Below are 21720 nucleotides of genomic sequence, written 5' to 3'. Positions count from 1 at the left end.
TCGCCCAGGCTGGAGTGCAGTGGTGCAATCTCAGCTCACTGTAAGCTCCACCTCCTGAGTTCATGCCATTCTCTTGCCTCAGCCTCCCGAGTAGCTGGGACTACAGGCGCCCGCCACCACGCCTGGCCAATTTTTTTGTATTTTTAGTAGAGATGGAGTTTCACCACGTTAGCCAGGATGGTCTCGATCTCCGCACCTCATGATCCACCCACCTCAGCCTCCCGAAGTGCTGGGATTGCAGATGTGAGCCACTACGCCTGGCCAATTTTTGTATTTTTAGTAGAAATGGTTTCACCATGTTGGCCAGGCTGGTCTCAAACTCCTGACCTCATGATCCACCCACCTTGGCTTCTCAAAGTGCTGGGATTACAGGCATGAGCCACTACACCCAGCAGTTCACTTCTCATTTCTACGGTGGGGATGGTAACATCTACCTTTGTGAGATCGCAGTGAGGTTAGGCGTGGTAAACATAGGCCCTCAGCTGGGGGGCTGCGTATTTTTCTTACACCTTGGAGTCACCAAAGTGTGACTTCAAGACAGTCATGTTAGGGATGATCTCAAAGGAAAATTACCTTTCCCTGACCTCCTTGGGTTGCTGACTGGCTAAGATAAGTTCAGTTTGTGTTCCTCCTCCTGTCTGTGATTCTTGTAGGAAGATAACCTTATCTGCTTTGACTTTTTTTTTTTTTTTTTTTTAAGACTCGCACTGTCACTCAGACTGGAGTGTAGTGGCGTGATCACGGCTCACTGCACCCTCAACCTTCTGAGTTGAACCGATCCTCCAGCCTTAGCCTCCTGAGTAGCTGGATCTATAGGTGTGTGCCACCACACCTGGCTAATTTTGGTTGTTGTTTGTTTTGTTTTGTTTTGTTTTTTTGGTAGAGACAGGGTCTCACTGTATTGCCCAACTTAATCTCAAACTCCTGGTCTCAAGCGATCCTTCTACCTTGGCCTCCCAAGATGCTGGGGTTATAGGCATGAGCCACTGTGCCCAGCCTGCTTTGTCCTTTTTAATTAAAAGTCATGTATTGACCAGGCGCAGTGGCTCGTGCCTGTAATCCTAGCACTTTGGGAAGCCGAGGCAGGCGGATCACTTGAGGTCAGGAGTTCGAGACCAGCCTGGCCAACATGGTGAAACCCCATCTCTACTAAAAATACAAAAATTAGCCGGACATGGTGGCAGGCGCCTGTAATTCCAGCTACTTGGGAGACTGAGGCAGGAGAATTGCTTGAACCTGGGAGGCAGAGGTAGCAGTGAGCCGAGATTGTGCTATTGCACTCCAGCCTAGGCAAGAGAGCAAGACTCCTTCTCAATCAATCAATCAATATCATGAGGAAAAAGTCTTCTTTTTTTTTTTTTTTTTTTTTTTTTTTTGAGGCGGAGTCTCGCTCTGTCGCCCGGGCTGGAGTGCAGTGGCCGGATCTCAGCTCACTGCAAGCTCCGCCTCCCGGGTTTACGCCATTCTCCTGCCTCAGCCTCCCGAGTAGCTGGGACTACAGGCGCCCGCCACCTCGCCCGGCTAGATTTTTTGTATTTTTAGTAGAGACGGGGTTTCACCGTGTTAGCCAGGATGGTCTCGATCTCCTGACCTCGTGATCCGCCCGTCTCGGCCTCCCAAAGTGCTGGGATTACAGGCTTGAGCCACCGCGCCCGGCCAAAAGTCTTCTTTAAAATGTGTAAATTTTTATTTCAATAGCTTTTGAGGTACCAGCGTTTTTTGTTATAGGGATGAGTTATGTAGTGGTGAATTCTGAGATTTTAGTGCACCAGTTATTCAAGTAATGTACACTGTAACTAATGTATGGTGTTTTATGCCTAGCACCCCTGCCACCCTCCCGCCTTGAGTCTCTAAAGTTCCATTATATCACTCCGTATGCCTGTGCATACTCATCATTTAGCTCCCACTTATAAGTGAGAACATACAGTTTGTGGTTTTCCACTCCTGTGTTACTTAGAATAATGGCCTTCATCTCCATCCAAGTTCCTGCAAAAGACATTCTTTCTTTCCTTTTACTGGCTGAATAGTATTCCATAGTTTATAAATACATTTTCTTTATCTGCTTATTAGTCAGTGGCTACTTAGGCTGGTTCCACATCTTTGCAATTGTGAATTGTGCTGCTGTAAACATATGTGTGCAAGTATCTTTTTCATATAATGACTTATTTTCCTTTGGGTAGATGCCTAGTAGTGGATTGCTGGATTGAATGCAGATTTACTTCGAAAAAGTCTCAAGTGCCTTACTATCCCCCGGTCCCTGTGTTCTGATTTCTTTTTTTTTTTTTTTTTTTGAGATGGAGTCTTGCTGTGTTGGCCAAGCTGGAGTGCAGTGGTGCAATCTCGGCTCACTGTAACCTCCGCCTCTTGGGTTCAAGTGATTCTCCTGCCTCAGCCTCCTGAGTAGCTGGGACTACAGGCATGCGCCACCACCACACCCGGCTAATTTTTGTATTTTTGGTAGAGATGGGGTTTTGCCATGTTGGCCAGGCTGGTCTTGAACTCCTAACCTCAGATGATCCACCTGCCTCGGCCTCCCAATGTCCTGGGATTACAGGTGTTAGCCACCACACCCAGCCTGTGTTCTAATTTCTTCACCTGTTATATAAGCTTACCATTCCTTCCAGTAGCCTTATAACATAGAGGGACAGGGGCTTACTTCCACGTAGAATAGGGAATTTGGGGTTCATAGAGTTCAGGGTCTTGCCGGAGGTGATGTTGCTGCTTAGTGATGAAACTGAGCCCACCAGGACCAGGTACAGGCCATTTCCTATTACCTGCCCCTGCCCTCCTACCCCCGCCCAAAAGAAACTTTACGATGGTGCGAAAGTGATACATACTCAGTGGGAACCGTGCTCCAATACCCCTACAACCATTCTGTTTTTCACTGTTAATACAGTACTCAATAAATTACATGAGATTTGGCTGGGTGTGGTGGCTCACGCCTGTAATCCCAGCACTTTGGGAGGCTGAGGCGGGCAGATCACTTTAGGCCAGGAGTTTGAGACCAGCCTGGCCAACATGGTGAAACCCATCTCTACTAAAAATACAACAACAACAACAAAAACATTATCTGGTGCATAGTGACACACACCTGTAATCCCAGCTACTCAGGAGGTTGAGGCGGGAGAATTGCTTGAACCTGGGAGACAGAACTTGCCGTGAGCCAAGATCATACCACTGCACTCCAGCCTGGGCAACAGAGTGAGACTCTGTCTCAAAAAACAAACAAACAAAAAAATTACATGAGATTCAATGTTTTCTTATATATTAATAAAATAGACTTTGTACTAGATGATTTTGCCCAGCTGTAGGCTAATAGAAGTGTTCTAAGCACATTTTAAGGTAGGCTAGGCTAAGTGATGATGTTCAGTAGATTAGGTGCATTAACTGCTTTTTCGACTTACGATATTTTGTTTCTTTTTCTTTTTTCTTTTTTTTTTTTGAGACAGTCTTGCTCTGTTGGCCAGGCTAGAGTGCAGTGTCACAGTCTCAGCTCACTGCAACCTCCGTCTTCCGGGCTCAAGCAATTCTCCTGCCTCAGCCTCCCAAGTAGCTGGGATTACAGGCATGTGCCACCATGCCCGGCTAATTTTTGTATTTTTAGTAGAGACCAGGTTTCACCGTGTTGGCCAGGCTGGTCTCGATCTCGACCTCAGGTAATCCGCCCACCTCAGCCTCCCAAAGTGCTGGGATTACAGGTGTGAGTCACTGCGCCTGGTCAACTTATGATACTTTCAACTTACAGTGGGTTTGTCAGGACATAGCCCCATCCTAAATTGAGGAACATCTGTATAGTGGACAGGGACTTCTCTTAGGTCACGGACCCTGTTTTCATTCTGTATCCCCAGTTCCTGACAAAATCCTAGCATGTATAACATCGCCTACAACAAGTTTGTTCCAGGAAAGAGTGTTTCATAATAATGACACTTGCTACTGGGCTTTTTTTTTTTTTTTTTTTTTTTGAGATGAAGTCTCGCTCTTGTCCCCCAGGCTGGAGTGCAAATGGCACTGTCTTGGCTCACTGCAACCTCCGCCTCCTGGGTTCAAGTGTTTCTCCTGCCTCAGCCTCCCAAGTAGCTGGGATTGCAGGCACCTACCACCACACCCAGCTAATTTTTGTATTTTTGGTAGAGATGGGATTTCACCGTGTTGACCAGGCTGGTCTCGAACTCCTGACCTCAGGCGATCTGCCTGCCTTGGCCTCCCAAAGTGCTGGGATTACAGGCGTGAGCCACCGTGCCTGGCAGGTACTGGGCTTTTTAGTGGCTGGCAGAGTGCTCTCACAGCATTGTTAGTTAATCCTCATATTCACCCAGTGAGATGGATGTTCTCCCCATCCTAGAGGTGTGCACCCAACAGTCAGAGCAATCACAAGGGCACACACTTCCTAATGGGAAAGTTCCAGAAGGATTATCCTGAATACCTTGAAAGGCTCAGATTTCAAACTTGGCTGGCAGGCACTTCCTTCACCTGCTGCGCTATTGACCGCTAAATCTCCTGATTTTAGGTTCTGAGATTATGGCCCACGCCCCCTAGGCCACACCGTGTTCCTTACCAGGTTCTTCCTCCCCACTCCCCCAGGAAATTGCTGCAATGATTGACACTGAGTTTGCCAAGCAGACCTCCCTGGACGCAGTGGCCCAGGCCGTGGTGGACCGGGTAAAGCGCATCCACAGCGACACCTTCGCCAGCGGTGGGGAGCGTGCCAGGTTCTGCCCCCGGCATGAGGACATGACCCTGCTGGTGAGGAACTTTGGCTACCCACTGGGTGAAATGAGCCAGCCCACACCGAGCCCGGCCCCAGGTACGTGTGCTGTACAGACAGGCAGTGCCTGGGGATGCCATCTGGGGGCCAGAGGTGGGTGCAGAGCCCCCGAGGCTGCTTGAAATGGAGATGGAGTCAGGGGGCCTGGCTCTCAGTGGCTCTAATTCAGGTTCTCTGACTTTCAGCCTCTCTGAGCTGCATGTTGATTTTTGCTTTTTTGTCTGTAAAATGAGGTTAATACCACCTGTCCCGGCAACCTCCCAGAACCTGAGTGCACCAGCAAGCAATTCACAGAGCCCTGAAGCCACATAGTAGAGATGATGGCCACCACTGATTGAGTGCCTACCGTGTGCCAGGCGCACAGCCTGCATTATTCCTTTCAGTCCTCATGGGCAACCCTAAAGACAGGTGGTACCCCTGTTTTCCAGAGGGGGAAACCGAGGCTGAAGAATGAAGTGACCTGGAAGAGATGAGGCATGTGGACAAATGGTCAGGCCCCAGGGCCTGTCTGTCCCTGAGCTGCACTGGAGCAGGGCAGGGAGAAGGATGTTTTGCTTTCTACCTATGTCATTCTTCAAGTTCTCAGGAAAAGAGGCGGCTGCTTTCTCCCGTGCTCCCCGCAGTGCTGCTCAGCACTAAGACCTTCGGTTCCCGAGGGCTGCATTTCTTTTTCTTTGTTTTAAACAAGCAAACCTTAGATAAAGCTCAGGCATCCACAGACAGATTTGTTCTCCCATGGACACCAGGGTTATTGAAGTTTCTTTGGCCGTTGTTATTGCAACCATATTTTTATTGGGTCAGCCTCAACTGGGAGCAAACTTATCCTCTGGATTAAAGCATCCGTGGGAAGCCAGGCAGTAACCCTTTCCTTGAGGCAACTCGAGCACCAGCAGGCTTTATTGCTGGCTTTACTGCTACAGGGAGTTCTCAGTCCAGCCTGGAAGAGTCTCTGCCAAGGGACACTCCTCCTGAGCTGTCCCAAGGGGCAGGGGGCCGCTCTGGGCTTGAGGAGCCAGGCATGGCCGACACTTACACTCAGCCCTCAGGCACCACCCCATCAGGCCATGGGAGCAGCTTTGCCCCTGTTAACCTGGGTTTCTCCTCAGCCGCTGCCTGAGGCCCCCACTCTCTTCCTCCCAAAGCTGCAGGGGGACGAGTGTACCCTGTGTCTGTGCCATACTCCAGTGCCCAGAGCACCAGCAAGACCAGCGTGACCCTCTCCCTTGTCATGCCCTCCCAGGGCCAGATGGTCAACGGGGCTCACAGCGCTTCCACCCTGGATGAAGCCACCCCGACCCTCACCAAGTAAGTCCCTCCCCCACTTAGCCACCCCTAGCCCTATCCCCCCATGGGTGTCCTGTGGCACCAGGACAGAAATGACCATGGGGCCAAGGCTTGTGGATAAGATGCCCTGGGGTCTGGAAGTCCCCAGCTCCGTGCCTGGTGAGGGAAGTCTCCCTAGAAACTGAGGCAGGTGGGGTTTTCGGTCAGGTGGCTGATGGTCCCAGCCTACTTCTCGTATTTTCTTGTGGGCCGGTCTGCTAGTTTCAGTCAGTGGAAGGTTCTCTTTTCATTCCCCACCTGGGTGTGATGTGGGGTGGCTTCCTGTGATATGGGGTGACTTCCCGTGGTGTCCTTGCTTGGGGACATTGTCTGGCCTGTACTGGCTTGTCAGAGCCCGTGCTTTCTGGCTAATGTGCCTGATTTTAGCTTTGAAGTGAGTTCTGTGGTTTCTGGGCAGGGGGCGAGGTAGAGACAGCAGCCTGAGGGGGATGCAGCTAGGCCCCGTCCAGCCGCAGACCCGACTGAGTACACCCCACCCCCTTCACTTCCGTAGAATGTGCACCCCCCACACCAGGGGACCCGGATCTGGTTTCCACATTCCAGCCCTGCATGGAATGATAGAGATGCCATACCCAGCCCACTCTGAGGATGGAGTGCGCAGGATGTGGCCAATTAGAAAGGCCCTGGAGGGGGTGGGTGGCCTGTTTACCTCTGCCTCATCAGGGGGCCTTCCTTTCCCTCTGCCTCTGAGTCGTGGATGCTGCGACTACTGCCACGGGGCTAGAAAGGCCTGCCAGACCAAGCAAGCTCCGTGGGCTTCCTGAGTGCAGTAGGGGTGGCCTCTCCAGCACCCCTGCCGGGCTGCTTGGAGGAGTCCTCCAGCTGTGTCCACAAAGCAGAGTGGGACTGCTGTGGCCCTAGACAAGGCGGGACAGCCCGCCCTCCTCCGCTGCCTATGTTCCTCACTCCCTTCAGCGTCTGAGCCGAGGCCATGGGCCAGCCCTCTGCTGGTGCTGGGCAGCGCTAACAGGCAGTTCCAGTTGTGACACAAGGTGGGTGCCTGTCCCCACCCAGCTGATGAGAAGAGAGTGAAGGGGAGGGCGAAGGAAGGTTTTCTAGAAGAAGACACCTTGCCCGCCCTGCTGAGTAGGGCCTGGGTTGGGATGGGTTTAGAGAGATGGTCATGGACAGTCGGTGGCTCAGCTGCACCCGGGGAACTTCCTGTGATGGCGGGAGTGCTCGCGTGGGTGCTGTCCCGTCACAGCGTCTCCAGCCACTTGTGGCTATTAGACACTTGAACCGAGTGTTCCATTTTCTTTTTTTTTTTTTTTTTTTTTTTTTTTTTTTTTTTTTTTTTTTGAGGCGGAGTCTCGCTCTGTCGCCCAGGCTGGAGTGCAGTGGCCGGATCTCAGCTCACTGCAAGCTCCGCCTCCCGGGTTCCCGCCATTCTCCTGCCTCAGCCTCCCAAGTAGCTGGGACTACAGGCGCCCGCCACCTCGCCCGGCTAGTTTTTTGTATTTTTAGTAGAGACGGGGTTTCACTGTGTTCGCCAGGATGGTCTCGATCTCCTGACCTTGTGATCCGCCCGTCTCGGCCTCCCAAAGTGCTGGGATTACAGGCTTGAGCCACCGCGCCCGGCCGAGTGTTCCATTTTCTTTTGCTTTTTTTTTGAGACAGAGTTTCACTCTTGTTGCCCAGGCTGGAGTGCAATGGCAAAATCTTGGCCCACTGCAACCTCTGCCTCCCAGGTTCAAGCAATTCTCCTGCCTCAGCCTCCCGAGCAGCTGGGATTAGAGGTGCGCACCACCATGCCCAGCTAAATTTTTTTGTATTTTTAGTAGAGATGGGGTTTCACCATGTTGGCCAGGCTGGCCTCAAACTCCTAACCTCAGGTGATCCACCCGCCTTGGCCTCCCAAAGTGCTGGGATTACAGGCATGAGCCACTGCGCGCGGCCCCATTTTCTTTACCTTTAGTTCATTTAAGTAGCCACGTGCAGCTGGTGCTTCAAAATTTGACTTTTTATTTCTTCCTAAGAGCATCTGCCTGGGCCAGCTCTTATGGTCACCTCTGCCAGAAAGACCTGTAACCCAAGGGGCTGGTAGAGGCAGGGGCCATTCTATCCCCACACTGCCCCAGCCCCCTTGACCTGACTGCTACCTGATTGACTCCCTCCCCTGTTGTCCCGCAGCCAAAGCCCGACCTTAACCCTGCAGTCCACCAACACGCACACGCAGAGCAGCAGCTCCAGCTCCGACGGGGGCCTCTTCCGCTCCCGGCCCGCCCACTCGCTCCCGCCTGGCGAGGATGGCCGTGTTGAGCCCTACGTGGACTTTGCTGAGTTTTATCGCCTCTGGAGCGTGGACCATGGCGAGCAGAACGTGGTGACGGCACCATAGGGCAGCCGGGGAATGCAGCCCAAGCAGGGCCTGGCGTGGGGCAGGACAGGGTCCAGCCTTTTCCTAACATCTGCCTGTGCCACAGCGGCCAGCAGGCACCTCGTCCTCAGCCCGCAGCAGACTCTATCCCATGGCTCTCCGGGCAATAGAGGGTGTGAGTGCAACCTGGACCTGTGGTTCACACCTTGTTACCACACAGGAAGCTGAAGGCCACTTCCTCGCAGGTGGCCTCAGCCAGGACCATCGCCCTTTCTCAGAGCGGAGAGCCAGGTATAGAAGCTGCAGCAGTCCTGCAAGCCGCCCGAGCCTCCCCAGCAGCCTCCTGCAGAGCAGGAAGAGGCGCCCTGTGAACCCTGAGTGTCGCAGGCCCAGTAGACCCTGCTGTCCCAAGCCCACCCCTCCTCCCACCATCACCTCCCTCACCTCGGGACAGTAGCCTCCCGCTTCTCCGGCCTCTCGGCCCTGTGCTCCTACATCCAGAGTGGAACCCAGGCTGGTGCCCACGTCTGTCCCTGGTCCCCATCCCTGGTCCTGCTTTGGTTGTGTCATCTGTGGTAAACATTCGGGAGGACCAGGGCAGCATCCGGGACCTGGGATGGCCACAGAAGGGGCAGGCCAGGTGGAAAGGAGCCAGGGGGAAGTGGTCTAAGAGACCTGGAGCTGCCAGAGGAGGGCAGCCTGGGCCTCCCCAGAGCCGGGCATGCGGGAGAGGTGAGGACTGACCCTGGCAGACTGAGGCGGGGGCTGCTCTTGTCAGGCCTGAGCCAGGGTGAGCCAGTGTCGCCTTGCGTTTTCCTTCTGGTGCTGCGAAGACCATAGGCTGGCAGGCGGCTGAGATGAACTATCTTTACCACTGATGAGGGTCCTCTACCGGCTGAGGGTAGCAAGCAGGGGTTGTGAGTCAGGCTGGGGGACTCGTTTGAAAGAAAGAAGAGTGGAAAATGGTTCCAGGAGGGAAGAGGTTCTTTGAGACACACTACCCTGGGAGGCACAGGAGAAGGGTTGGGACGGCCTGGCCCTGGGCCAGAGTTAAGACTATTTCACACAGGTTCTCTGCCTTCAGTGGGGAGGGGGTGCCACCAGGGCTGTCGGCCAGGATTGCCACTCCTGTTTCAGAGGAAGAAGCAGGCCAAGAGAATTGCACCTTGGCCAAGCCACACATTCAGTGGGGCAGCCAGAGCTCAGACCTGAGCCATTTAGTCAGTATCCAGGGACCCCTGGATTCTCCACGCCCTCCCCAGCTCCCAGTCTCCCTGCCCGCCATGTCCCAGACCAGCCCACCAGCAACTGGCCACTGTTGCACAGCTTCCAGGGTGCTTGGTCTCTGCAAAGTCAAAGGCCTGACAGCTCTGTGACCCAGGAATCCATTTTCCTACGGCAGAGCAGGGCCTGGTGTGGAACCAGGGAGCTGCGGGAATCCACAGCAGAAATGGAAGAAAAACAGGTCTCAGCCCAGGATCCTCACTCACTCCCCCACCCCCCACTTTGAAGCCATCTCTGTTCTGCAGGTGAGAGGATTTGAAGTCAGTCACAAAGGCTTGGGAACAAAAGGAATTCTCTTCCAAGAATGCCTCTGTGGTGCTGTTTGGTCTCTAGAAACAGGGTCACTTTTTTAATGCAGTAAAGAAGTAATAAATGGTGGCATTACACATTGTGATATTAATAGTGCTGTTGCTCATGTTTCCTGTAACTCGCAGCGGCCCTGGGAGGTGGACGCCTCCCCTCTTCACTGCCCTGGAGGTTCAAGAACTCCGCTCACCAGGCTGCTAAGTGGCAGGGCTGGGATTTGAACCCAGGTCTTCTGGCTGCATTCCACGCTGCCACCTCCACAGCCCAGGGGAAACATGGCTTGCCTGTTACCTCCCGGGCCCACTCTCAGGCCCAGATGTGTTCATGCACATCTGGAGGGGGTGACAGGGTTTTCCCTGCTGCAGGCCAAGCCCTCTGGCCCATGACCAGTGGTAGGGCTGTGGTGCCAATTCCACTCTTGCTGAGAGGGAGCCTAGGGTCTTGGTTTGTGAGTGGGGCTGTAGCCACCCAGTGCTCAGGTCACCAGGGCGAGGCCTTGCCCTCTTTGCCGGCTAGTTTGCTTTATTGGGTTTTGCTTTGGGGAAGGATCTTCTATAAATACCAGTCCATAGAGCACTTCATCCCGCTTTCTGGGACTTAAGAACTCATCCCTCTAAGAAGAGCCTCTGCAACAGAAACCGAAAGAGTGCATCTGCCTAGGAACAAAGCCACGCTCTGTCTGGTGCGGTCAGAGGGTCCCGGATGTCCCCCTGCTCCGCTCTGCTGGGCAGGGACTGTGCCTGCAGAGCTTCCTTCCAGGATCTGTCCTTCTCAGCCTCCGCAGCCGAGCCGCCAGGGGTCCTGAGGACCACTATGGTCCCTGAACACTCCTGGAGCTGTGGTGTCAGCCCTGCCACCCGAGAGAGACATGGTGAATAACTGAGGCACAGACAGGTTCAAGCACAGTCCTGGTCACAAGTGGCCACCATGCAACTCTAGGCCCCAGGCCTCTCCCAGCACCTGCTCTGCCCTAAGTGTGTGGGGCCAGGTGCTGCACTGCTGGCTTTGTGTCCCCTGTCCCTAGCCTTGGTGTTATTTACTGCGCTTGAACCTGTCTCCTGGAGGGAAACGAAGGTGAGAGGGACGCTGTTTCAGCCAAGAGGGGAAGCTCAGGAGTGGATTTGAGGACTTAAGGGGCCAGGAGTCAAGGTAAGAAAAGCGAACAGCACAGCCAGGCAGAGCTGTGCAGCCCTGGGCCAGAGTTACTACCACCATCCGCATCCCCATGTGGCATCTGACACAAGGTGGGCCAACATGGCCCTCTCCAGCCTGTCTGCCTCCTGTAGCCTCCATGGGGAAAGCACTGAGGTAGGATCAGATGGAACCAGAGAAACCCATCCCCCACCCACTGCCCCTCTCGTTCCTTAAAGACATCAGTCTTGGCCAGGCGCCGTGGCTCACGCCTGTAATCCCAGCACTTTGGGAGGCTGAGGCAGGCGGATCATGAGGTCAGGAGATCGAGACTATCCTGGCTAACACGGTGAAACTCCGTCTCTACTAAAAATATAAAAAATTAGCCAGGCATGGCGGCAGGCACCCGTAGTCCCAGCTACTCGGGAGGCTGAGGCAGGAGAATAGCGTAAACCCAGGAGGCGGAGCTCGCAGTGAGCCAAGATAGTGCCACTGCACTCCAGAGCCTGGGCAACAGAGCGAGATTCCATCTCAAAAAAAAAAAGACATCAGTCTCTCCCAAAACCCAGCTAGGTCCCTGGCTCCACGGAGGTCCTAGCCCTCAGAAATCGCGTTGTCCCAGGACAGGGGCAGGTGGGCTGAGGGCTGGGGGCGCCGCAGCACCTGTGAGCCATCTTCACTAGGAGTTACACCATCCTGGTCTGGTCCTCTCATTCTCTCATGAGCCGGGAGCTGGCGGCAGAGCCGGGAGCAGAGCTTCAGAGCAGGCTCCCCATGATTCCCATGTCGGGGTGTTTCTGCCATTGGCAGTGGGGGCAGCAGGGCCTGTCTGGAGCGACTCCAGGCTGCTCAGACATCAAAGGGAAAAGCACCCAATTGTGCTGTTTGTGGGGCTAATTCCTTCTTGTCCTTCAGGTCTTAGCACAGATGCCCCCTCTGGAGAGAGCCCTTCCCTGACCCCCCACCCCGCCACCCACTGCCCGTCTCCCTGTTGTTTCCTCGTAGGACACTCTCTGCCTTTATGCGTGTCTCCTCTCGCCTGCGCCATGGGAGCAAGGGCTTTCTGTCTGTTATTCCACTAGGTTCCAGTCAGGCACGCAGCAGCCTCTCTCACAGGCATGGCATGAGTCAGGGAGGAAGGGACAGAGCGAATGGTCGTGTGACCTTGGGCAGTTACTTCGGCTGGTTTTTCATGTACAAAATGAGGCAATGACCCACTTAGACTGCTGAACACATCGAGTGGCCATAGCTGTGAGAAGTGAGATCTGCCCTTGCCCTACTGATGGAGAGTCAGGGACAGGTGATAAGGGCGTTAGCTGAGATGTCCACCCGTCCGCCACATGCCTGTGGGCACTCTTGTGCCATGAGGGCTTGGTCTGGACCCTGGTGGAAGCAGGTACTGAGTCGGCGCTACCTGCAGCCTCATCAGAGCCTAGCTCTTGGGCAGCGGGCGTGGTTCTGGCCTCTTCACAGCCGAAGCGAAGACAGAGGCTATGGGCCAAGCTCCTGAAATTTCCGTCGACAAGGGCATCTTTCATGAGTCTCCTTCTGGGCCCCCCGTTTTGGAACCAAACAAGGATGCAGATCTCTGCCAATCCCGATGAGCTCGCATGAGCACAGGCTCTGTTCCCACGCAGAGGTGATGTCAGCCCCGAGCAGAGACAGGCACTTGGCATTCCACGAGCCTGGGCGGCCGCATCAGGGACAGACACAGTGTCTGACAGCCGGCTTTGAGAAGTATTGACACCAGTTCACAGACTACATTCCTGCCTTCAGAGATCCCCAGAAAGGTGAAAGGACCCCAGGTTGTGTGACCAGTCACCTGATCCAGCCCCTTCTTGTCCTGGTTCTCCCATCACAGAGGGGCCAGGGCAGGGCAGGAGTGGGCCTGAGAGCCCATGGCTGGTTTCCACATGCGCCACGATTAAGCTCCTGCACTCGGCATTTCAGCAAAGCCATCTTGTGCTGACACCAGAACCTTCTGTGGGTCCAGCCTCCTACCTCTGGGCACCTGCTGTGTGGGAGTCACTCCCTTCCCCCAGACCTGGATGCTCCTCCAGGCATCTCAGTAGCTCAGGGCCGGCCCCTGGGATGTGTCTAAGAACATGAGTGGACAAATAGACTGACTGCCCAGAGCAGGGCTTCCGGGACTTCATTGCAGGATATGTCGTCACCCTACAGAAAACTACCCCCACCCTGGGACACCCCGAGTTTTGGGGTTTGTAAGAAATTACATGTCTCATTTATTTTGAACAGGTGAATTTTGCAGTCAAATTCTTGTGTTCCATTTGAGTACAAAAATAGCATTATCTTTTCAAAAGTAACATTTTGAAATTATTCATTAAGTAAATTGAGGCTTCAGGAAGAGCCGTGTCAATCCTGAAGGTTTATAGACCCACGCTTCATAGGAAACCCCAGCAGGTCCCCGGCTGCGGGACCCAGGTGATCCTAATGAAACTCTCCACTGCTCAGGGCCAGGTGCCCTGCTGGGAGCTTGCAAAGCCTTCACTCCCGCAGCCCTCACCCAGCCCCTGAAGGGCAGATATTTGTGTCTGAAGGTTCGCTGGGTCCTACTGCTGGCACCCATTTTACAGATGTGGAAAAGCAAGCACAGACCAGTTAAGGAGCTTGGGCAGAGTGACTGGGAGACAGTTTAGCTTCGTATCAGAAAGGCCTTTCTAAGCGTGCGTGCCGTCGCATGTAGGCGGCTCCCTGTGGGTGTTGAGGGCACTGCACACACTGGGCACCACATGGGCTGGGGAGCCTGGCTCTACAGCCAGTCCTTTGGCCATGAAGAGGGGGTGGCAGTGAAGATACAGAGTCCTTAGCTTCACTGTAGAGTCACAAATCTGGGCTTCCAGAGGGAGGCCAGCCAATCTGGAACCTAAGAAAACCCACATGCTGCTGCAGGGGCTTGATGGTAGGTGGGGCTGACAGCCTCCTTCTGGCCTGCCCCCAAGACCACGTGACCGTCCCTGACCTGGTGTTTCTGTAAGTCCCACCTCCCAGGTGCCCCTGGGCGACCTTGGCCCATAAATCTCTCTGATCCCCATCTCATCTTCAAATGAAGGTTTACAGCTCAGCTTTAAAAAAAAAAAAAAAAACTTGTGGGTTCTGGCTGGGCACGGTGGCTCACGCCTGTAAGTCCCAGCATTTTGGGAGGCCAAGACAGGTGGATCACCTGAGGTCAGGAGTTCGAGACCAGCCTGGCCAACGTGGTAAAATCCCATCTCTACTAAAAATACAAAAAAGTATCCAGGCGTTGTGGTGCATGCCTGTAGTCCCAGCTACTCAGGAGGCTGAGGCAGGAGAATCACGTGCACCCTGGAGGCAGAGTTTGCAGTGAGTCGAGATTGTGCCACTGTACTCCAGCCTGGGCAACAGAGCGAGACTACGTATCGGGAAAAAAAAGAGTTCTGACTATGTTCCAGGCATGTAGCTGACATGTAATCTCATGTAACCTGGCAAAGAGTTGGTATCCATTCTCCTGTTATGGAGATGAGGAAACCAGGCCTCAGAGAGGTTTAACAAGTTGCCCAAGATCACACAGGAGCAAAGATTTAAACTCTGGACTTTTCTCTTTGTGCCAGGAAGTTTCCTCCTGATTTTCAGAGACCCTTCCAGGCCTGAAAACAGATTGGACAGCCATCCCTCTGTCCCAATTAAACCTGCTGGGCAGCCTGACCCCAGGGTAGGAAGGAAATGCTCACACCACAGGACCCTCTGGAAGCTGAGATCATCCTGGGGATTTGTCACCTGATCTGACTTGTGCACTGGGATCTGCTCACACCAGGCCAGGCCCCACTCCCCCCTGGGACTGGGTAGACCCCCCTCCCTCATGCCTCTGTGTCCACTGAGGTTTCCCTCACCTAGAATGACCCATCCTTCAGGACCCAGCTCACTCACATCTCCTCTCCAGGAACTCACCCCACAAGGCTGTCCTCTGCTCTGGTGAGTTCAGGGCTCCTGGAACTTGGTCTGTAGTGACCCTGGGGTTCCTGGTTAGGACCCATGTTCTCTAGGTCCTAGCACCCTGCATGGGGCAGTGTTTGTGACATTGGGCCCAGCTATTCTGAGGGAAGGACTCCAACCTTCATCAGGCATGGCCCGAGATGTGGGTAGCCCTGGGCGTGGGGCATGGATGCATTGCGACTTTGGTGGGCCTCTTCTGCAAAAAAGTTTAAAATTATACTTTATGACTGTTGATAGATAAATATATTAAAATTTCTCTTTGAGTAAAAGTACATTTTCTTCTGTTTTAAAGGTAAAATATTGCTGAGTGTGGTGGCTCATGCCTGTAATCCCAGCACTTTGGGAGGCCAAGACGGGCGGATCACGAGGTCAGGAAATTGAGACCATCCTGGCTAACATGGTGAAACCCCGTCTCTACTAAAAAATTAGCCAGGCATGGTGGCAGGTGCCTGTGTTCCCAGCTACTCGGGAGGCTGAGGCGGGAGAATGGCGTGAAGCCAGGAGGCGGAGCTTGCAGTGAGCCGAGATCGCGTCACTGCACTCCAGCCTGGACAACAGAGGGAGACTCCGTCCCAAAAAAAAAGATTTCCACAACCCCCTGAAAGGATGGTGGGCCCAAGGGTTCATGCCTGCTGCACCTCATCAGGAGGCTGGCCGTGCCTTGGGGGGACCAGTGGGGCCTAAACCAGCCTCTTCGGTGCAGTGACCTGCAGCTAACATCTCCATTCCAGCCTTCCTGTACTTTCAACCACCCTGGGGCCTCAGACCCAGGAAGAAGATGGGAGAACCGGCGGGGGGATGGCTGAGGTGGGAGAATCGCTTGAGCCTGGGAGGCAGAGCTGCAGTGAGCCGAGATCATGCCACTGCACTCCAGCCTGGGTGAGAGTGAGACCCTGTCTCCAAAAATCCAAGAAGCTTTCAGTAACAGGTGGAAAGAAATCCGGAGATGACAGAGAGGGATGTCCCCTCGCACTCTGCTCCTTTCCTCCAAGCCTTTGCCGTGGCTGCATTGGCTTCCCGGTGCGCCCTCCATTTACCTTAGCCAGCAACAAAGCCTGCCGGGCACTAGACACTGTGTGTGCAGCCAAGTATGGGCTGAGGCTGGCAGGGTGGAGAGAGGGGAGGCAGTCAGAAAGTCTCAGTTAAGACTCTGGCCCTGCAGTGGCTGTCTTTGGGGAAGATAGAACTACACCTAGAAGTCTGGCCAAAACAGCCAGAATGGGCCCTGAGACCCAGGCCAAGGGGAGACCCCTTCTGTCTGATGAGTTCCGGAACCTTCCCAGAGCAGGTGGGCTCTGCACCAGGCCCTGGAATGCTCCTGAGGGGGTCTGGGCTTCCTGGGACTGACTGCCAGGCTCCTCCTGTGCTGGCGGCTTTGCTGAAGATGACGGACTAAACACATTCATCCACTTTCCACCCCTCCTGAAAGCCCCTTAAAACAACAGAGAGGGATTTATCCCTCCCTCTGCTCCCCCATCCATCCCTCCCTCCCTCCTCCTTCCTTCCCTCCCTCCTCCCTCCTCCCTCCCCTCTTCCCTCCCTCCCTTCCTCCTTCCTCCCCTCCCTCCTCCCTCCTCCCTCCCTTCCCTCTTCCCTCCCTCCCTCCCTCCTTCCTTCCCTCCCTCCTCCCTCCTCCCTCCCTTCCTCCTTCCTTCCCTCCCTCCTCCCTCCTCCCTCCCTTCCCTCTTCCCTCCCTCCCTTCCTCCTTCCTTCCCTCCCTCCTCCCTCCTCCCTCCCTTCCCTCTTCCCTCCCTCCCTTCCTTCCTTCCCTCCCTCCTCCCTCCCTTCCTCCTTCCTTCCCTCCCTCCTCCCTCCTCCCTCCCTTCCCTCTTCCCTCCCTCCCTTCCTCCTTCTCTCCCTCCCTCCCTCCCTCCTTTCCTCCTTCCCTCCCTACCTCCCACCCACCCACTCCCTCCTTCCCTCCCTTCTTCCTCCCTCTCTTCTTTCCTCCTTTCCCTCCCTCCTTCCCTTCCTCTCCCCTCCTCCCTCCCTCCCTTCCTTCCTTCCAGGTATAAACCCACAAGGTTGTAGCAATCAGGATAGAGACAATATCCGTACAGGTTTTGAAGCTGAAAAGTCCATGTAGAGTGGCAACTGACTTAAGAGACACAGGAGTTACATCCCAGGTGTGTGATGGCAGCTGAGCACCAGTGTGGTTTACCCTGAAGAACCACCGAAAGCTCAGCCTGAGCCAGCAGTCCCAGGTGGGGGCAAAATGAGACGCAGTCAGGTCCCCGGACTCCCACCCAGAATGGGCAGGCAGTCCCCTCCTCCACTCACCAGAGTGCACCCAGGTAGCGGCGCTGCCATGGCACTGGAAGCAGAGCTGCAGGGTGCTTCTGGGCGCTGGGCCCCCATGTCCCCTGCCTGGCTCCCAGCACACAGCCCGGTCTTCACCCTCCAGGCAGGACACTGAGGCTCCTCACTGCAGAATCTGACCCACAGCAAAGTCCTGAAAATACTAACATGGGGAGTCCCTAACAAGTACCCCCACCTCCCTTCAGTGAAATCAAGAGTCTGTATATCTGGAACTTTCTTTTTCTTTTTTTTTGAGATGGGATCTCCCTGTGTCACCGAGGCTGGAGTGTAGAGATTCAATCTCGGCTCACTGCAACCTCCGCCTCCCAGGTTCAAGCGATTCTCCTGCCTCAGCCTCCAGGAGTAGCTGTGATTACAGCCACCAGCACGCCCAGTTCATTTTTGTATTTTTACTAGAGACGGGGTTTCACTGTGTTGGCCAGACTGGTCTTGAACTCCTGACCTCAATTGATCCACCTGCCTTGGCCTCCCAACCCACCTCAGCCTCCTAAAGTGCTGGGATTACAGGCGTGAGCCACCGTGCCCAGCCGTATCTAGAACTTTTGATAAGCAAAGCGAATGTTAAAAGAAGGAACCAGGCCGGGCGCAGTGGCTCAAGCCTGTAATCCCAGCACTTTGGGAGGCCGAGACGGGCGGATCACGAGGTCAGGAGATCGAGACCATCCTGGCTAACACAGTGAAACCCCGTCTCTACTAAAAAAATGCAAAAAACTAGCCGGGCGAGGTGGCAGGCGCCTGTAGTCCCAGCTACTTCGGAGGCTGAGGCAGGAGAATGGCGTGAACCCGGGAGGCGGAGCTTGCAGTGAGCCGAGATCGCGCCACTGCACTCCAGCCTGGGCAACAGAGTGAGACTCCGTCTCAATAACAAAAAAACAAAAAAACAAAAAAAAAAAAAAAAGAAGGAACCAGCTATTACCATATGAGCCAGCAATTCCACTCCCAGGAAACAAAAACATACAGAAACAGTATGGAAGTTTTTACGGCAGCATTGCTCATCATAGCCGAACGTCACAAGCCACCTAGATATCCATCCTAAGATGAGAAGCAGACTGTGCTGCCTCCACGCCACAGAATAGTATTCAACCATGGAAAGGAATGACACTGACAGGCCACCACGTGGAAGAGCCGCAAAATCACTGTGCTAATGAGAGAAGCTGGTCATAACAGGTCACATACATGATTCCTCCTAGAGATGCCGGTGACAGGCAAATCCATACAGACAGAAAGCAGGGCTTGGGGAAAGAGGGAAACTGCAGAGACTGACAACAGAGCCAGAGTGTTTTTCTGGGGTGAGGTGATGGTCAAGGCATTGAGTGCCACTGACCTGCACATTTTCAAATGGTTAATTGTATGCTCTGTGAATTTCACCCCAGTGAAATTGAGGAACCAGCCCAAGGCTTCCTCTGCTTGAAGGAAGAACTCTAGGTGGTTCCTCTGGACTCAGAAAGCACTTGAACTGGTCCTCTAGGAAGAGTCCAGAGAGAGAGTATGAGCCTCACGTGCCATTGTATCATTTCATTTCATTCCACCTTATTTTATTTTTAAGACTGGGTCTCACTCTGTCACCCAGGCTGGAGTGCAGTGGCGTGATCACGGCTCACTGCAGCCTCCACCTCCTGGACTAAAACAATCCTCCCACCACAGCCTCCCAAATAGCTGGGACCACAGGCGTACGCCACCACACCCAGCTAACTTTTTGTATTTTTTAGTACAGTCGGGGTTTTGCCATGTTCCATCTCTGCCTCCCGAAGTGCTGGGATTACAGGCGTGAGCCACCGCTCCTGGCACATATGCCATTTTATTTATTTATTTATTTATTTAGAGACAGAATTTCGCTCTTGTTGCCCAGGCTGGAGTGCAATGGCGTGATCTCGGCTCACCGCAACCTCCGCCTCCCGGGTTCAAGCGATTCTCCTGCCTCAGCCTCCCTAGTAGCTGGGATTACAGGCGCCCGCCACCACGCCCAGCTAATTTTTTGTATTTTAAGTAGAGACGGGGTTTCACTGTGGTGGCCAGGTTGGTCTCCAACTCCTTACCTCAGGCAGTCCACCAACCTCAGCCTCCCAAAGTGCTGGGATTACAGGCATGAGCCACTGTTCCTGGCCCATATGCCATTTTAGATGTTCTAATAATCACATCTGAAAAAGTAAAAAGAGGGGCAGGTGGATCGCTTGAGTCCAGGAGTTTGAGACCAGCCTGAGCAACATGGTGAAACCTCGTCTCTACTGAAAAATACAAAAAATTAGCCAGAGGTGGTGGCACGCACTTGTGGTCCCAGCTACTGAGGAGGCTGAGGTGGGAGGATCATCTGAGCCTGGGAAGTCGAGCCTGCAGTGGGCCATGATCATGCCGCTGCACTCCAGCCTGAGTGACGGGGGTAAAACCTTGTTTGAAATCCAGGTGTATTTGACCTGTACAGAATAATTCTGTGCAGGCCAGCACGATCGGGCTTCATGGCCACAGCTGGAGGTCACCCCAATGGATGGTCCAGTTCTAGATTGTTTCAGACTGGAGGCTCTGTATAGTCCAAAGAGGATGAGAGTTTTAAATTATAGTGCATCTTGAGTCTATGAATTAAAAACAAATAGGCAGCCGGGCGTGGTGACTGATGACTGATGGGGTGAAACCCCATGTCTACTTAAAATAGCTGGGTATGGTGGCGGGTGCCTGTAATCCCAGCTACCTGGCAGGCTGAGGCAGGAGAATTTGCTTGAACCCGGGAGGTGGAGTTTGCAGTGAGCCGAGGTCATGCCATTGCACTCCAGCCTGAGCAACAAGAGCAAGACTCCATCTCAAAAAACAAACAAACCCAAATAGGCTATAATCATACTCTTTAGGATCATCTGAATAACCATCTTAAAAATTAGTCTTGAGCGGCCGGGCGTGGTGGCTCACGCCTATAATCCCAGCACTTTGGGAGGCCGAGACGGGCGGATCACAAGGTCAGGAGATCGAGACCATCCTGGCTAACGCAATGAAACCCTGTCTCTACTAAAAATACAAAAACGTTAGCCGGGCATGGGGGGGGGGGGCGCCTGTAGTCCCAGCTACTCAGGAGGCTGAGGCAGGAGAACGGTGTGAACCCGGAAGGCGGAGCTTGCAGTGAGCCGAGATTGCGCCACTCTACTCCAGCGTGGGCAACATTGCGAGACTCCATCTCAAAAAAAAAAAAAAAAATTAGTCTTGAGCAACCATAAAAAAGAATGAGATCACGTCATTTGCAGGGACATGGATGGAACTGGAGGCCGTTCTTAGCAAACTAACACAGGAACAGAAAACCAAATACCGCATGTTTTCACTTTTAAGTGGGAGCTAAATGATGAGGACACATGAACACATAGAGGGGAACAACACACACCGGGACCTTTCAGAGGGTGGAGGGTGGGAGGAAGGAGAGGATCAGGAAAAATAACTAATGGGTACTCGGCTTAATACCTGAGTGATGAACTAATATGCACAGTAAACCCCCGTGACACACATTGACCTATGTAACAAACCTGCACATGTACCCATGAACTTAAAAGTTTAAGCTGGGCTCAGTGGCTCACAACGATAATCCCCGCACTTTGGGAGGCTGAGGCGGTTAGATTGCTTGAATCCAGGAGTTTGAGACCAGCTTAGCCCAGATGGCAAAACCCCACCTCAGGCTGGATGCGTGGCTCATGCCTGTAATCCTAGCACTTTGGGAGGCCAAAGTGGGCACATCACAAGGTCAGGAGTTCAAGACCAGCCTAGCCAACATAGTGAAACCCCGTCTCTATTAAAAATACAAAAATTGGCTGGGCACGGTGGCTCAAGCCTGTAATCCCAGCACTTTGGGAGGCCGAGACGGGCGGATCACGAGGTCAGGAGATCGAGACCATCCTGGCTAACACGGTGAAACCCCGTCTCTACTAAAAAATACAAAAAACTAGCCGGGCGAGGTGGCAGGCGCCTGTAGTCCCAGCTACTCAGGAGGTTGAGGCAGGAGAATGGCGTGAACCCGGGAGGCGGAGCTTGCAGTGAGCCGAGATCCGGCCACTGCACTCCAGCCTGGGAGACAGAGCCAGATTCCGTCTCAAAAAAAAAAAAAAATACATAAATTAGTCAGGCATGGTGGTGGGTGCCTGTAGACCCAGCTCCTGAGACAGGAGACTCGCTTAAACCCGGGAGGCGGAGGTTGCAGTGAGCACTGCACTCCAGCCTGGGCAACAGAGGGAGACTCCATCTCAAAAGAAAAAAAGGTTGGGTGTGGTGGCTCATGCCTGTAATCCCAGCACTTTGGGAGGCCGAGGCGGGCAGA

General features: G+C 53.7%; 1 protein-coding gene across 3 annotated transcripts in view; it reads left to right on the top strand.

Annotated features, from left to right (window-relative positions):
• Window positions 1-10110, top strand: part of TAB1 (TGF-beta activated kinase 1 (MAP3K7) binding protein 1) — a 34739-nt gene extending 24629 nt beyond the window's left edge. For all 3 annotated transcript variants that reach the window (XM_010389278.1, XM_030914880.1, XM_030914879.1), the window contains exons 9-11: window positions 4582-4804; window positions 5908-6070; window positions 8240-10110. In XM_010389278.1, coding sequence (XP_010387580.1) covers window positions 4582-4804; window positions 5908-6070; window positions 8240-8447 — 594 coding nt within the window. In that variant the 3' untranslated portion in view covers window positions 8448-10110. The remainder of the gene's footprint in view (window positions 1-4581; window positions 4805-5907; window positions 6071-8239) is intronic.
• Window positions 10111-21720: the final 11610 nt, after the last annotated feature.

This window comes from Rhinopithecus roxellana, chromosome 13 (genome assembly GCF_007565055.1).
Source record: "Rhinopithecus roxellana isolate Shanxi Qingling chromosome 13, ASM756505v1, whole genome shotgun sequence".
NCBI classification, from domain to species: Eukaryota; Metazoa; Chordata; class Mammalia; order Primates; family Cercopithecidae; genus Rhinopithecus; species Rhinopithecus roxellana.
This window is presented reverse-complemented; position numbering and strand designations above follow the sequence as displayed.